At 50.4% G+C, this 15,948-nt stretch overlaps 1 protein-coding gene across 5 annotated transcripts in view; it reads right to left on the bottom strand.

The window, feature by feature from the left end:
- ANK1 (ankyrin 1, erythrocytic) overlaps positions 1-15,948 on the bottom strand; it is a 240,567-nt gene that overhangs the window by 42,055 nt on the left and 182,564 nt on the right. For 4 of the 5 annotated variants that reach the window (XM_011960652.1, XM_011960653.1, XM_011960655.1 and 1 more), the window contains exons 17-26: positions 13,160-13,357; positions 10,535-10,633; positions 8,766-8,864; positions 8,422-8,520; positions 6,474-6,566; positions 5,972-6,044; positions 3,959-4,055; positions 2,573-2,651; positions 1,207-1,304; positions 894-1,118 (exon numbers count right to left, since the gene is read on the bottom strand). In XM_011960652.1, coding sequence (XP_011816042.1) covers positions 894-1,118; positions 1,207-1,304; positions 2,573-2,651; positions 3,959-4,055; positions 5,972-6,044; positions 6,474-6,566; positions 8,422-8,520; positions 8,766-8,864; positions 10,535-10,633; positions 13,160-13,357 — 1,160 coding nt within the window. Of the gene's footprint in view, positions 1-893; positions 1,119-1,206; positions 1,305-2,572; positions 2,652-3,958; positions 4,056-4,934; positions 4,959-5,971; positions 6,045-6,473; positions 6,567-8,421; positions 8,521-8,765; positions 8,865-10,534; positions 10,634-13,159; positions 13,358-15,948 lie in introns of all 5 variants that reach the window. The other variant, XM_011960651.1, reaches the window with a different exon arrangement.

The following is a 15,948-nucleotide window of genomic DNA, read 5'->3' as shown; positions in this document are numbered from 1 at the left end:
CTCTAAGTGGACCAGACCCGTGGGGGGTCCCCGGGGCTTCCCACAGCCCTGCTTGCTCCCCACCAGACTTGCAGTAACAGTGAGGGCAGGGCCAGTCTCATTTCACGGGGCTCTGCTCCCACGACCTAAGGATCCTGTCCTTTCACCTGATTCTAAAAACCCATCTGACATCCCTAGATGGGTAACCTCATGCATCAACTGGTCATAATGACATTTCCTTTGGAGGGACGCTTTGAGGACAAAGAAAGGTCAATGAGAAAACTTGCTGCTTTGCAAATTGTGGTGACCGCTCTGAGGGGGGCCAGGAGGGTGGACAGAGGTAGAAGGCAGGGTCTCCTGGTCAGCCCTGTCCCCACATCACACCCATGGTGCCTGAAGGGTAGCAAAGCTCCAGGAGGAGCCCAGGCTGCTTCAGGGAGGTGGGCCATGGGCCTCTGGAGCTGGGTACTTCGCTTGTCGTCAGGGGAAACAGCCAGGGAGGCTGTCTTCCTGGGGACTCTCAGTGCATAAATGGTCAGACCCTCAGGGCCTCAGATTGGCCTTGTCTCTAGTGTCACGCAATATTTAAGAGTTGTTTTTTTTGGTTTTGTTTTTTATTTTTTACAATGACGGGGTCTTGCTATATTTTCCAGGCTGGTCTCGAACTCCTGGCCTCAAGCGATGCTCTCACCTCAGCCTCCCAAAGCATTGGAATTACAGGCGTGAGCTATCATGCCCGATCTGAGATCTGAGAGTTGTAAGCCCTCTCAGGGCTATGGACGCCTTCGTGTGTTAGGAAAATTCAGGGAAAGGGGAGGGACACCCAGTTCTGTTTCCCCATAGGGACAGTGGAGATGGCGTGGCCTCCACGGCACAGGGACAGGTGAGGATGTGGGCTGCCTGCGCATGCTCACCTTAGGAACTGTGCCCCTGTGGGCCCCAGCGCGATGATCCTGCTGGCCAGGCCCTCCTCCTCGGCCAGTGGGGGCGGCGTGCTGAGCTTCTGGGGCTTGACCAGGCGGCAGGTGATGCGGGTGGGCGCTGCGCACGTCCGTGGTGGGATCACCACTCGCAGGCCGTTGTGGCGACTTCCTCTCATGGAACCACCCCGGGCATCGACCATGAAGCTCACCAGAAACCTAAGAGTGGGGCAGATGCACGCTGGGCTTCTGGATCCCCTCTGGGAGATGGAGACAGGAGTCCCCCAGCCCTGCGCCCGCCACTCACCCTGTGTGCACCGGGCTGGCCACCGGGCTGATGTTGTCTGAGGTCTCGGTGGCCGGACTGCTGGGGATGAGGGAGTCCTCATCATACTCTTTAGATGCCTGAGGACAGAGAAAAGGTCCTCCTGTTCCACTTCCTCCCTGGCCAGCTGGATGCCGTGCAGGGCATGGAGGCTTGGAAGAGCCTTGCTGCTAGAAACCAGGTGCCACGTGGAGAAAGTGCTCCCACGGGACCCCACCGCCCTATCAGACAAGGCTGTCCTGGAGTCTAAAAGGAGACAGGAGCTTCCTCCCACCTCCGTGCCTCTCCTGGGTTCAAGACCCTGGGACACAGCCTTGGAATGGATGGAGCCAGTCCTCACCATTCAGTCTGACTCCTGGCCCCCAGGCCCACTGCACCTGCTGCAGACCCGCCCCCTTCTTTCCGGCTCTGCCCACGGGGAGCCCTGCCCTCGGCAGGCCAACTTCCTCTAGGGTGGGCACTGCATACCAGCACCACGACCGCCTCGCCACTTAGCTGTGGGCGGGCTACCTGCCCTGTGGACATCTGGAGTCCACAAGGTGAACACAACAGACTCCCGCCCTTGTGGGGCTTCCTGCTTCCTCACCTGTATAGCAGGGACTTGCCTTAGGGTAACACTGCAACTACAGGGATGCCAGCCTGCCCTGGCACAGCCAGCAGGATCTAAGCCCAGCCTTGGTGCTCTCTAGATCTTCACGTTTGCTTTTCCCCCAGTCCAGAACATCCTTGTCCCTCACCCTTGTTGATCTAATCCTCTCCACTCCCCACATCTCACCTCCTCCGCAGATGCTCCCGGCCACCCTGGGGCTGGCTAGGGCCTCCCTGCTCTGCACTCTGCCAGCACTCACACCACACAGTGGGGCACTCCCCTGCTCTCCCTCCCAGTTCTATGCTAACTGGGTTCATGCGTCCGAGTCCACTCTTTCCGGTTGGGCCCTGGCTCCCAGGAGGCGGGTGTCCAGCCCTCCTGCCTGAGCCTGTCCAGGGCGCACAGCAGGAATCCAGTAAACATCTGCTGGCTGGAATTCCTACCCTAGGCCAAGAGTTGAAGACAGTGGGCTGGTCAAGGACCCACGGGTTTCTCACTGCTGCTGTCCTGGGCTGCATCCAAGGACTGAGCCACCACAGGATAGGGCCCCATCTGACCATCTCTCCCAGACGCGGCCCACCCAATGCCGCCGATGTTGCACCATTATGAGGCATCCAAGCGTGGAATGCCAGTTGGACAGTGAGTGGCATGTGAGCTATTAGTGTCTATTGTGCTACGTACAGGCCACCCGTCAACAATCACTGTCCCGGGGTACTCATGCTCTCCACGTGGGGAAACCACAGACAAGCAGCTTCTTACCTGCTCCTGCTCTTCTGACCTGATCACCACTGTCTCAGGTGTGACACAGGGAATCCTGGGGATGGCTGGAGATTCCACCCTGCATGCCAAGAACACCAGAAAATCACAGGGCTGATCCACATGCGCACACAGCTTCCTCTTCCTCTTGCCTCCAAGTCTCTCCCTCCTGCTTTCCACTCTGGAGCCTGACTGCCCTTCACAACCTGGTGGAAGGACCACCTCCTCCTCCATGAAGTCCTCCCCAATGACTCCAACCTGCACTTGCCACCCCTTTCTCCTCCTTTAGAACCTGTTGACAGAATCCTCGCTCTGGCTAACAATATATCTTTCTGTGTTGCTACATGACCCCTTGGTGTGCATTTCGATCCCACCAAATGAATCCGTAAGTTGCTTATGGTCAGGGTTACAGCTCTGTATTTCTTTCTAACAGATGTCTAGCAAATTCAAATGGAGCAAATGGCCCCATGGTTTCACTCCCTGCTTGTTCAGGGACATTTCCATCTTTTCAGAAAACATCTAGGGCTTAGTGTTTCTACAAAGTCATTGATATTAGATTGCTTTGCAAAATGTCCCTGTGTACACCGTGCCCACAGTGAGATAACTCACAGCAGTCACGGGGGAAATGAGAAATGTGGTCCAGGCAGACCTGAATCTCCCCTGGCTTGTACCTAACATACCTCAGGGGCAGAGGGATGCAGTCAGAGTTCGAGCTTAGCCTGGCAATAGTTTCTAATGTGAATCTTCCTCAACCCTTTTTTTTTTTTTTTTTTGAGATGGAGTTTTGCTCTCATTGCCCAGGCTGGAATACAGTGGCACAATCTTGGCTCACTGCGACCTCCACCTCCCGGGTTCAAGCAGTTCTCCTGCCTCAGCCTCCCAGGTAGCTGGGACTATAGATGTGCACCACCACATTCAGCTATTTTTCTGTATTTTTAGTAGAGACGGGGTTTCACCATGTTGGTCAGGTTGGTCATGAACTCCTGACCTCAGGTGATCCTCCTGCCTCAGTCTCCCAAAGTGCTGGGATTACAGGTGTGAGCCACCGCTCCTGGCCATCTTCCTCAACTTTTGGATGAGAAGTTGAGTGTGCATAAGAGGGACGGGGGTGTGGATATAAGGCTGTGAATGAGGGGAGCCTGGGAAAGGAGGGGAGACTAGAAGAGGAGCAGAGAGGCATCCAGGCAGCATGGTGTGAGGAAGGCCTCCTCCTGCCCTGGTGGCTCAGGTGCACAGCTAGCGCATCCTAAGGTGCAAACTGTCTCTCTCTGCGGGCAGCATGCCCAGCACCTGGCCTGCTGTGCCCTTCCTCCCTCTGGAATCCCTGCTCTGAGCCACAGGGCTACACCTCGGCATCCTCCTAGGGACCCTCCCAGGAGCACTGCTCACACTTGGTCTAGCTTTGGCACAAAATCCAGGAGCTCCTTCTCTTCATCGACATCCCTGGAATCCGACCTCTCAGCCTTGGAACCGATGAGTTCTTCCCCTGAAACAGTAAGAGCTCAAGTGAGCGACAGGGTAGAGGGAGAAGAGTCCCTCTTTCTTTTTAAAAAGCTCTGTTCCCACTCCGCCTCTCAGAGCTAGCTCCTGAGGAATGGGGAAGGCCTTGATGTCGCAAGGAGATCGGGAGCAATGTCTTTGCCCAGTCCTGGTCCTCCAGCTCTGGGATAGAGAGCAGGGCAGCCAGCTCCTGACATCTTAGATGCCTGACGCTTTGCAGGAAGCCAAAGACAGCCAGAAAGAACTTTCTTCGCTTAGTTCCAATTCAAAACAGCCCTTTTAGGGTGCAATGACACCAAAGAAGGAACTGCTACTGCTCTTTTCCACTCCACACCAATAGAAGAATAAACTACAGTGGAACTGGACCCACTCAATTCAAAGGGCTGGAGAATTTTCTGTAACCATGGCAGCCAAAACCTCATTACTTCAAAGCCCATCACAAAGAGGTTCAAACTATGGGTCAATCAGCTGTCTGCACCTCTGACTGCCCCTTTGTTTCTCTCTCCTAGTTTGAACTGGAGCTGGAGCCCCGGCCCTCAACCTTGAGGGGTCATTCAATGCCACCCAGCAGTGAGCACCATGGCTTGTGATCTGGAGCTGACAGGATGGAAGAACAACAGCTCATGCAGTTATGATCACAAACATGGTGGCATGGGCACAGACACAGAAATGGACTGGCAGGAGCTGCCTGCCGGGCATGGGTCTCATGGGTGTGAATTCCTTGGTTTAGTTGAGCTCCTGGCTCCAGATTATTAGCTGTCAGAGGAAGATGGAAAGCAGGAATGGATTAGTGAGCATCTGGGTTGCTTAGGGTGAAATGCACTCTAGTGAGAAAAGACCACAGGAAACAGAAAGCGTTCCATACCCATTATAGTTATATGAGCAGTTCCTGGAAAGCAAAGGAGAGCAGAGTTGAAAGAAGGACCACATTGAAGGCAGTTAAAGCGAGAGACATATATTATCCAAAGGAGCACCCGACAGCTCTGCTTCTCTAGTTGACAAAGTTATACAACCATGGAATAACCCAGATGGAAAGGACCACCGAGCTGATCCAGCCCACCCCACTATTCAACATCCCCGGAGTTGAGGATCCTACTACTCAATATCCCCATCTAATTAGTGATGAAATAAGGTTTGTTGGGGGTAGGAAAATACTGGAAGCATTCTGTAGTTCATACAAGCTGAGACTATAGTAATTTCTTTCTTTTTCTTTTAGAGACAGGGTCTGGCTCTGTCACCCAGGCTGGAGTGCAGTGGGGTGATTACAGCTCACTAATTTTTAGTTCCAATTTTTTTGTAGAGATGGGGGGTCTCCCTATATTGCCCAAGTCTGGTCTTGAACTCCTAGCCTCAAGCAATCCTCCAACCTCGGCTGCCCAAAATTCTGGGATTACAGGCATGAACCCAGGCACCCAGCCAGACTATAGTAATTTCATAATCACAGAAATAACCCAAAACCTACTGACCCGCTATGTGGTTGAAGTGCAGCTTAAAAGGCATTCTCACAGATTTTGAATAATCCACTTAGTATTCATTCAAAGCACAAAGAAAGAACCAGGCAGAATTTTATTACGGTTCCTCATGGCGCTGAGAGTTGGTCTGAGTAGAACCATGCTCCAATTTGATACACATCCATAATCTATGCAAACACACATGTGTCTTTGAAACTTCATGGAATTTTAAATTTAGTCAATGTTCTTTCACCTAAGATTGTATTAACAGAGTAGTATTTTTGATAATAGACAACAGCTATAAAAAGCAGGTCTCCCCACTTTCAGTGTCCATCTACAGCTCTTGGGCGTGTTGTAAGAGGACAAAGCCGGCAGGTGGCAGGAAGCCCCCTTGGAGGGTGCCCAGAGCCCCTCTGTCCCCACCAGCCTGAGCTCATTACCCCAACTTTACCTTCATCTTCCGAGACATCCAGGATCTCATCAACTGTCTCAGGGAAACTCATCCGATGCTTATCACTGACTAACTAAAAGGAGAAAAAGCAGATAACTCAACCCAAACTAGAGCCGCACGCATTTTTTACCAGCCCAGCGGCTCCCAGGTCACGCCTGTGGGGTGTGCCCCAAATGCAGAAAAACGGACGGAGGAGGCGCTCAGCCTGGAAGCTGCCGGGCAGGAACCACTGAGATGGGACCCGGGAAAACTGGCTTCCCATCTCCCCAAACCCCATCCACTCTGCTGCTGCTCGGAATGCTGGTCCTGCCCCGAGTCCTCAGGCCGCTAGGTGGCAGCACAGCCCCGCTGGAAGGAGGACAAGTTCCCACCCGTCGGGCGCTGCGCCTCCGACCGGCGTCCTGGAGCCCCAGAACGCACCCCACTTCCAGAGTAACCCCAGGCACGCCTCTGCGCCAGGTTGAGTGTGTCCAGGGTGGGTGCGGGGGAGAAGTAGACATACCACGAAACTGGTTTCATCCGTGACGACCTTGAGCACGTCGGTGACAGAAATGTAGCCCAAGCGCTTGGCTATGGCGAGAGGTGTGGTTCCATCCTGGGAAAAGAGCAGCCCGGGTGCAGTCAGAGGATGGAGTCTAGCAGGCGGGGCTGGCCCCTTAGACACAGATCGAGTTCACCTTCTAGTTGTTCAGGAGAACCTGAGTGGACAGATGTCACCGTGGGGCCCAGAACGAGATCCCTGCACGTGTGTGTGCCTAGATGTGTGTTAGCAGCAGCACCCAGAGATGGGTGTGGGAGGAGGGAGGGCAGGGGTGCTTTCGATCTGCAGTGTCAAGTGTGGGGCCTTGCAACCCAGCAGAGGAAATCTCCCAAGGAGAAGTCAGGCTCTGCCAAGTGGATACCCACCGGGAAGGAGGTCAGGAAGTTAGCAGATGCAATTTTAGGAAGATGAGGACAGAGGGAGGCTGCTTGCTGCTCCCAAAGTCTGTTCTTAGGTGTCAGTGATGGGGTATTAAAGTAGTTGAATTAATCCATATACTTCAATGAACTCTAATCGGAATACTCAGAAATCACAAATCACCAGAAACACAGCAAGGGCATACTTTCTACTTTGATTAGAAGAGAAAGAGCTATGTGATCATAAATGGATACCGAGGCTTGATTTTTCTTTTGACTTCTCTACTTCTAGGATGTGCCTTGGGCTCCATTCAGATTCAAGCCCAGCTGCAGCTACAATTTCTGCAACCCCATCTACAATCAAGGATCCACTTTTGTGTGTGTGTGTGAGACAGAGTCTCACTCTGTCACCCAGGCTGGAGTGCAGTGGCACAATCTAGGCTCACTGTAACTTCTGCCTCCTGGACTCAAGTGGTTCTTGTGCCTCAGCTTCCCGAGTAGCTGGGACTACAGGTGCCTGTCACCTCACTTGGCTCATTTTTTTTGTATTTTTAATAGAGACACTCGCCGTGGAGTGTTGGCCAGGCTGGTCTCTAACTCCTAACCTCAAGTGATCCACCTGCCTCGGCCTCCCAAAGTGCTGGGATTACAGGTGTGAGCCACCGCACCAAGTCAAGGGGGTCCACATTATTTCAGAGATAGGAGCAAACACGGAGATAATTTCATAGAACCTCCGCATGGTCAGATGAGAAAGCTCATAGTGAACAATGATTGCTGATGTCACTAAAGATAACCTCGAGCCCTGAAAGATCAGGAACCACCCAGGACATTGACCTATGTTCATTTGCACCATATTGAAAACAGTTTCACATATTTTAGAATGGGTTTCAACAAATATTTATATATATGGTATATATGTATGTATGTGCATATATATATGTATATGTCTGTGTGTGTGTGTGTGTGTGTGTGTATGTATATATATATATAAAGATACAAGGTCTTGCTCTGTCTTCCAGGCTGGCTGTCAAGTGGGCAACTGGAAAATGGACACTGAACTGCAGTGGCACAATCACAACTCCCTGCAGCCTCGACCTCCTGGACTCAGGCTACCCTCCCACTTCAGCCTCCCAGTCAGCTAATATGTGTCACCACATCCACGTAAATAAAAAATTTTTTTTGTAGATTCAGGCACTCACTGTGTTGCCCAGGCTGGTCTTGAACTCCTGCCCTCAAGCAATCCTCCCTCCTTAGCCTCCCAAAGTGCTGTGATTACAGGTGTGAGCCACTGCACCCGCACTCAAGAAGGATATTTTAATAAACATAAAAGAGGAGGGAAAATGGTGCTTAAAAGGAAAACGATCAATTCACCAGAAAGAGGAACTGATCACAGTGCCCCATCCCCAGGGTATTCAAGGTAGCTATGGCTTTAGGGTCTTGCGGCCCCGTCCAGGCCCCAGACATGTGCATTAACCTCTATGGTTAGGGGAGGTCACCCAGGGCTGCTGCCACAGGGAGCAGTTTTCTAAACTCAAGAGAGAGAGTGTACTCACCGAGCTGACCTCGTTTGGGGAAGCACCGTTTTTCAGAAGCAGAGTCACGATGTCTGTGTGTCCCTGCTGGGCTGCCTGGTGCAGGGGGCTGTATCCTAGCTGCAAAGCAAGCAGACATTTTGGCAGGGTTAGCCAACCATTAGACAGAGACCTGCCTACACATGATAGTGCCTGTCCATCTTCGAAATGGGACATTAATAAAATGCATTTCCCCCTTTCTTCCTTCAGCGTCCACGGTCAACTGTGGTGGAACCCCTAGTGGCCCAGAGCAGCAGCTCTGGCTGCACCCTGATGTGGCATGGAGAAGGGTCAGCGCAGGAGTCGGGGCTAGGGCATCCCTGTACCTTGGTCTTGGCATTTACATCTGCCTTGTGCTGCAGCAGAAACTTCACCAGCTTGATGTTCCCGTAGTGACTGGCCACATGGAGGGGAGTGTAGCCCATCTGAAAAGCAGATGAGAAGGAGTGACCAGAGCTCTCCTGAGCCGGGCATCACATGAAATCCTTCCCAAAGCAGCCGATTCAAAGAGAGAATGGACAGGGAGCCCCTTGAAGGCTGACACTGACAAGCTGAATGGCTGCTGCCGGGCAGAGACCACCAGGCTGAGATGCTTGTGGGAGACCCAAGGGGAGATGTCAACCTGGCAACTGGAAAATGGACACTGAACCGCAAGAAAAGGGCTATGCTGCGGTCGTCAGTGCATGGGAGATCTGAGAGCTTTGGAGGTGAGTGAGGTCCCCCAGGATAAAGTGGAGGGTGAAAAGTGGGGCCGAGGGAGTGAGGCCGAGGCAGAAAAGAGGGAGAGGGAAATCTGGAGAGAGCAGCATCACAGAATCCCAGGGGGGCTATTTCAAGAGGAAGAAATAGCCTTCAGGCCTGGGAAGGGCGCTGAGATGAGGGCAGATGGGGATGTGAGGTCATGTTCACTCCAATGACAACAGGCTTATTTCCATTAGAAAGCTGAAATCCCATTGAAAAATCCCCAAAAGGCTGTCCAAGTGACTTAGTTGTGGCGTGATGGAATTTACGGGAACTGGTCATTGCTTATTGAAATGCATGGGCTTGGGATATTTGCTCATGTGAGTCTGGGCTGTTCAAGGAGTCTGTCCTGCTGAATTTTGTGGTAATGCTTCCTGTGGGCAGGCAGGCCAAGGCCCTCTGAGCTCTTTGGTCCCAAGTGTCCCGGGAAGCTGGTGCCAGATTCCAGAGACCACCCAAGCACAGGTCCTTCCCATAATGGGGTGACTTTGGGATCCTCAAGGCCATTCTAACCCACAGGACAGGGTCTCTTGGTGCAGGACCCCAAAAGACTAAACAGGGCCCGCAAGTGAAGCCTCAAAGATCCAGAACATTCTTAGATTTTAAGCAGATTCCTGTGGAAGCTGCAGGCAGTTGGAGACAAAACACAGTTTCCAGACTTTTCTCAGGGTGACTTCAGCATAACATTGTTGCTGGCATTCCTGTGCTACTCTGGAGGGGACAGGAGTTCCTGGTACTGTCACTGTCCCTTCCTTTTAATATGGTTCCCTTGTGGGGAAAAGAAACAAAATGTGGCTTCTTCCATGAAGCCCGCCTCCTCGCACCGACTGAAAACACCCTGTCTGCCCTCTGTGCTCCCAGCTCCTCTCTTAAGAGTAAATATCAAATTACGCTCTTCCTTCCTGTCCCTAGCAATCACCTCCACACCAAACTGCAGACGCCTTGATGGCAGATTCCATTCACATAGCTCCTTGCACACATCAGAGGTTCAAAGAAAGTTGAACTGAATTTAACCAAGTGCTGGAAGAAAAGGGGCTAAGCTTTTGTGTGAATCTGGGGAAACTTGACATTTTGACATGCTGGCTACTCGTATTAGACAGGTCTTAGAGTCATGATTAAACATTCGTCCCACTTTCTCACTGCAGAGGCTCAAAGGTCTAGCAAACTTTAAAAATCCCCAATGAGAAAGTAAGATAATGAGGAGTAACGTTTTCAAACTCCACTGCCCGCTCTAGGAAGTGGCAGGGAAGAATGTTCCACTGGGTCTTCGGGGTTTCAAAGCCCCGTGGAAGATTCAGTTCTGAAGTGTGAGCAAGGAGTCCACACAGACGGAAGTTCCGGCTGCCTGCCTTACCCGGGTGGTGGCATCCACCATGACGCCGTGTTTGATCAGCACGTCTGCCACTGGAACGTGGCCTTCTTGTGCTACCAGATGGAGGGGAGTGAGTCCACTCTGCAAAGAAAAAGACGTTCATTACCTTCTAGCAAGTAAAGAATTCCAGGCCACAAGGAAAGAGCTCTGAGGTCTGGGAGCTGAAGCTGACTTTGCAGTCACCAACTAGTTATTTGGCTCCAGGCAAAGCTCTTCTTGTTCTGGGCCCCAATGTCCTTATCTAAAAAGTAAGGTGGTTACACTAGACCAGGGGTTGGCAACTTTTTCTGTTAAGGGCCAGATGATCAATATTTTTGGCCATGTCTCTGTATGACTAACATTTAAATGAATGGGCATGGCTGTGTTCCAATAAAACTTTATTTACACAAACAAGTGGTGGACCAGATTTGGCCCATGGGCCCATAGTTTGCTGACTTCTGATCTAGATGAACTTTATGGCACTTTCCCAGTGTTGGTGCTTTATGGACTGCCCAGTAAAGAATGCCCTATTTCCATGGTGAATTTCAGAGCCCTGTAGCTTTGGTTTCCTAATCTAGACAATAGGGGTTATCATGGATCCATCTCAGGGGCAAGATGAGGAGTGCTGGAGAAAGCACAGGTGAAGCACATTGAGAGGCACACAGTGCTGTTTAAATGAAGCACACTGGCTGGGTGCGGCAGCACATGCCTGTCATCCCAGCACTTTGGAAGCCCAAGGCATGTGGATCACCTGAGGTCAGGAGTTCGAGACCAGCCTGGCCAACATGGTTAGACCCCCCAACTTTACTAAAAATACAAAAATAAGCAGGGCATGGTGGCTCATGCCTGTAATCCCAGCTGCTTGGGTGGCTGAGGCAGGAGAATCACTTGAACCTGGGAGGCAGAGGTTGCAGTGAGCCGAGATCGCACCACTGCACTTCAGACTGGGTGACAGAGCAAGACTCCATCTTAAATAAATAAATAAATAAATAAATAAATAAATAAAGTACCATACAGTTATCACTGCACAGCCAGTGCTGGCATGGTCAAGAGGGCAAAGCATCCTACCAGGAGTGAACGGACCATATTCTTGCACGTGGCATCACAGCTTCCTCAGGAAGGCAGTAAGGTATCAGAGATGTTGTTTGACATGTGGGCACCCACAGGAAAATATCAGAAAAGTCTTCTCTCCCCTGGACTTTGCCTCAATACCCTTTGCTAACGTGGGACCAACAAAACTGGATTTCCCTGCAGGCACAGACCATGTCCCCTCTACAGGACTCCACTTGCCCTCCTCTGCCTTCTGCACATCCCGCAGGCTGACCAGAGGCTTGTGGGTAGTCATGACACCCCACCACATGCCACTGTGGCCAGAACTGGCGGGCCTGTCCTGCAGGCAGACCGGGGATGGCTCAAATGAGAACAGTCCTCAGTTGAGGAGTGACTGTGTCAGCCTCTCAGGCAGGCGCTCTGCCTCATTCTTGAGCTAACACCAATGATCTGACTCGTGAGGGCGGCGTGTGGATGACAGAGTGGGTTACCAGTCACCTTACTGCCTCCTGTCAAAGCTCCCATTAAGTGGGGCAGTGAAGGAACCCAGAATGCCATGAGATATAATGGTCCTACCAGAACGGTTCCCTCATTGGGGGTCAACTGTTCAAATTTGTACAAAATGTGCCAGATTTTGTACAAAATCTACAGGTTTTTAAGAAACCTTAAGTTGCCCTGGAAATGCTTGCCTTTCTGTGTATTTGCTATGTGAATTTATCATCGAAGAAGTGGTTGTTCACATTGCATGGTTCCACTTATATGAAATGTCCAGAACAGACAAATTCCTAGAGACTGAAAGATTCGCGGTTGTGAGGGACCGGGGGCTCTGGGGGAAATGGGCAGTGACTGCCAACAGGTATGGGGTTCCCTTTGGGGGGGATGAAAGTGTTCTAGAATTAGATCATAGGCTGCTGAATTCTGTAAAAATACTAAAAAACATTGAATTGTAGAGTTTGAAAGGGTGCCTTCTAGGTGAATTACATTTCGATAAAACCGTTATTTAAAAAAGAAGCGATTTTTAGTCTTTTTTTGGGTCACACATTCCTTTGAGAAGCTGAGAAACACTGAACACTTCACCCAGAAAACTGCTCACACACCCTTCCTCCCCAGATGTGTGCGCAATTTTAGAAGGCTTTATCCTCACCTATTGCCGCTGGAGTAAGAACTCCCAGTGTATAGGTCAGTAGTTTTAAAACATCTTTCCCCCACAGAACATAGAATATTTAGTCCCAAATGATAGAATGTACTCCTGAAGGTAGGCGCCGGCCTATATTTGGGAAAGTGTATTATGGATTTTAATATTGATCTTTCTGCAGATCCTTAAGTCAATCTGTTTAGAAAGATCAGCAAAGGCTTTGGCATCAGAAAGGCTCAGAATCCTGCCATCTCGGGAATAAGCAACCTTTCTGACTCTGTTTATTCATTTATAAAATGAAGGTGAAATGTACACAGGGCTGTTCCAAGGTTTACACACACACAGCCCTAACTCAGAACCTGGGCGCACATAGATACTTAATATGCAGACACCACACGTTGTTAGCCAGCACTCCAGGGCAGATCCAAAGACGCTATGTCTACCTTGTTCCCCAGGTTGCCATTGGCTTGTTTCGAGAGCAGCAGAGCCACCATCTCTGCATGGCCCTCCTGGGCGGCCAGGTGAAGGGGCGTCACACCTTGCACCGACTCGGCGTTTGCTGAACCCCCATACTGCAGCAGACTGCGGGCCACCTCCACCTGGTTCTGCTTGGCAGCGATGTGCAAAGGGGTGTAGCCATTCTGAAACAGAAGAAGTCACCCAGAGCCTGGTTACAGGAATGCTGAGCTGACAATGTCAACACACGAGCAGGGGCTGAGTCTGGTTCTTGGCCGGCTGGACACCCAATGAGCAGGGCTGGCGTCACCCAGTAGCAATTTAGGTAAACGAACAAACAAACAAAATCCATTTGATTTGAAGCCAGTGCCTCAGGCTTGCATAGCCTCTGTATGTCCACCTTTTTTCACCATCTGTTTTCTGTTATGCTCTGACAAACTGCTGGACAGGAAGAGAACAACTGGAAGGCCAGGTAAGGAAATGAAAGGTTCTCATTTCTTCCTTCCTGCAATAAGAGCCAAAACCCCCAAATATTTCATAAAGAAGAAGAAACAACAGCCCCTTTTTTTCCCAGTGCAGCTGGGCCAAGTGCTGCCCTCTGGGCCTTGCCGGCATTAGGTAGGGTGGTTTAAGGGACATGCACCTGGCAAGGGACTTGAGGATGTGGGACAGTCCTCACTCCACTGTTAACTACCTGTGTGACCCAGGGCAAGATATTCCATGATCTAGACTTCCTTCTGTATCTTTTAAGTCATTAAAAGTGGATAATAGCATCGATCTTTTTCATTTCTCAAAGTTGTTAGGTAGACCAAACATGATACTATATGTGAAGGTATGTTCCAAAATTAAGATATAAAAAGTTGGCAGGGCACAGTGGCTCATGCCTGTATTCCCAACACTTTGGGAGGCTGAGGTGTGAGGATCACTTGAGGCCAGGAGTTTGAGACCAGCCTGGACAACAAAGCTAGACCCTATCTCTACAAAAAAATTAAAAAATTAACTGGGCATGGTGATGCATGCCTGTAGCTACTCAGGAGGCTGAGGTAGGAGGATGGCTTGAGCTAAGGAGTTGGAGGTTGCAGTGAGCTCTGATCATACCACTGCACTATGGCCTGCAGCAGAGTAAGACCTTGTCTCTACACATAAAAGTTTTAAAAAGTAATGCACCTGTGTGTCATGGTTTTGTAGTGCACTGGTTTGCAAGACATTATAATTGCATAATGAGATGAAGGAGCTTGCCTCAAAAGTAAATCAATGATGTCACTGTGCACTGTTTATTCAGCCAATTTTTGTTTTTATTATTATCATTGATAGCAAGACTGTCTTAATGAAGGAAGCAGTGCATGGGTTTACACTCTGGAGCACACTCCTTATCTCCCTGCAGGCAAGAGACGGTTCCCAGGTGGGCTCCTTTGCTCATCACTGCCGAAAACCACTTTCACCTGCGTTATCTTTTTTGCGCTTCATTAAAACCACATAAGGTCACTAGGGCAGGCATTTTTATTATTATCCCATTGTGTGGAGAAAGAGGCCAATTCTCTGTGAGGTTAAGCGCCTTATTTAATGTCACATAGTAAGCAGAACAACAGATATCCCAGCCCTGACCTGCTGATTGCACAGCCCAGGTAATTCCAGCTAGAACAGTGGTTCTCAAACTCTGATGTGTACACAATCCCTTGGGACCTTGTTAAAATGCAGTGTCTGATTCAGAGGCACTAGGGGGGCCCAAGATTGTGCATTTCTAGCAAGCTCCCAGGTGATGCTGACAATGCTGGTCCAGGGACCACACTTTCAGTAGCAAGGCCCTAGGGCACTCAGGGTTAAGGGCAATGCCAGGCTGGAGGACGTCCTGGACATGCGCCCACCCAGGCCCACAGCAGATGGCTGCCCAATGTGGGATCTGTCTCAGGGCACGAGATTTCTCCACCTCGGCCAGCATTCCTCTGGCTGAGGACTGAGTTCTCCCTGCCAGCCACTCTCTTACTGTGGAAACTAACATTTCTGATTCTGCCAGGATCACTGGTCAGGAAGAGGAAAGGGAAAGAAAGGTGCCCGCCAAGGCAGTCAAAGCCCTGGGTACAGAGAAAGCTCAGCAAGGTGGGCCCATAGGCGGCTTTTGTGGTGAAATGAAAAGTTGTGACTTACCCAAGGAATTGAATAAATTGAAAAATCATTCTTTTTGAAGAATGACGTGTGATAATCCTTTCCAGTATTCTTCCTTTTTAATTTGATTATGTTATGAGAAAACATTAAATTGTTCTTTGTAGGTTGTGTTCATGTAACAAGATCGGCATTTGGATCATAATAAGTTTAATTAAACAGCATGATTTTTGCACTGTATTAAAAGAGAGCAAAGGAATGGGGTGTGATGCCACAGATCCAGCCTGAGATGCAGGGTTGGCTCAAAAGGGAGCTAAGCCTCCCCACAACGAGACACAGCGCACCAGTCAGCACCGGCCCAGAGAAGCCTTTCACTATGGAAACGAAAAATAAAACCCTAAGCCCCCAAACAGACCCCAGTTGGGCCAAAGAGATCCCAGAAAAACCTTAAAAACTGAATTCCCAGCCATGAAGGAAGGGAGGTTGGACACGCCTTGCTATACCCACTCCCTTTCCGAGTTTAGGCGCAACTGACCAACATTCATGTTAAAAGAGATCATAAGACTAAACCAAAGGGACTCTCTGTGACAAGACACCAAATTATCAACAGGACCCAAGGCCACAATAAGCAAGGGCTGAGTCACACGCCCCCTGGAGGTCACTCGGCCCAGGACAC

The sequence above is a fragment of the Colobus angolensis genome, unplaced genomic scaffold (genome assembly GCF_000951035.1).
Source record: "Colobus angolensis palliatus isolate OR3802 unplaced genomic scaffold, Cang.pa_1.0 Scaffold52, whole genome shotgun sequence".
Taxonomy (NCBI): Eukaryota; Metazoa; Chordata; class Mammalia; order Primates; family Cercopithecidae; genus Colobus; species Colobus angolensis.
The sequence above is the reverse complement of the archived record's forward strand: the minus strand, read 5'-3'. Positions and strand labels throughout refer to the sequence as shown.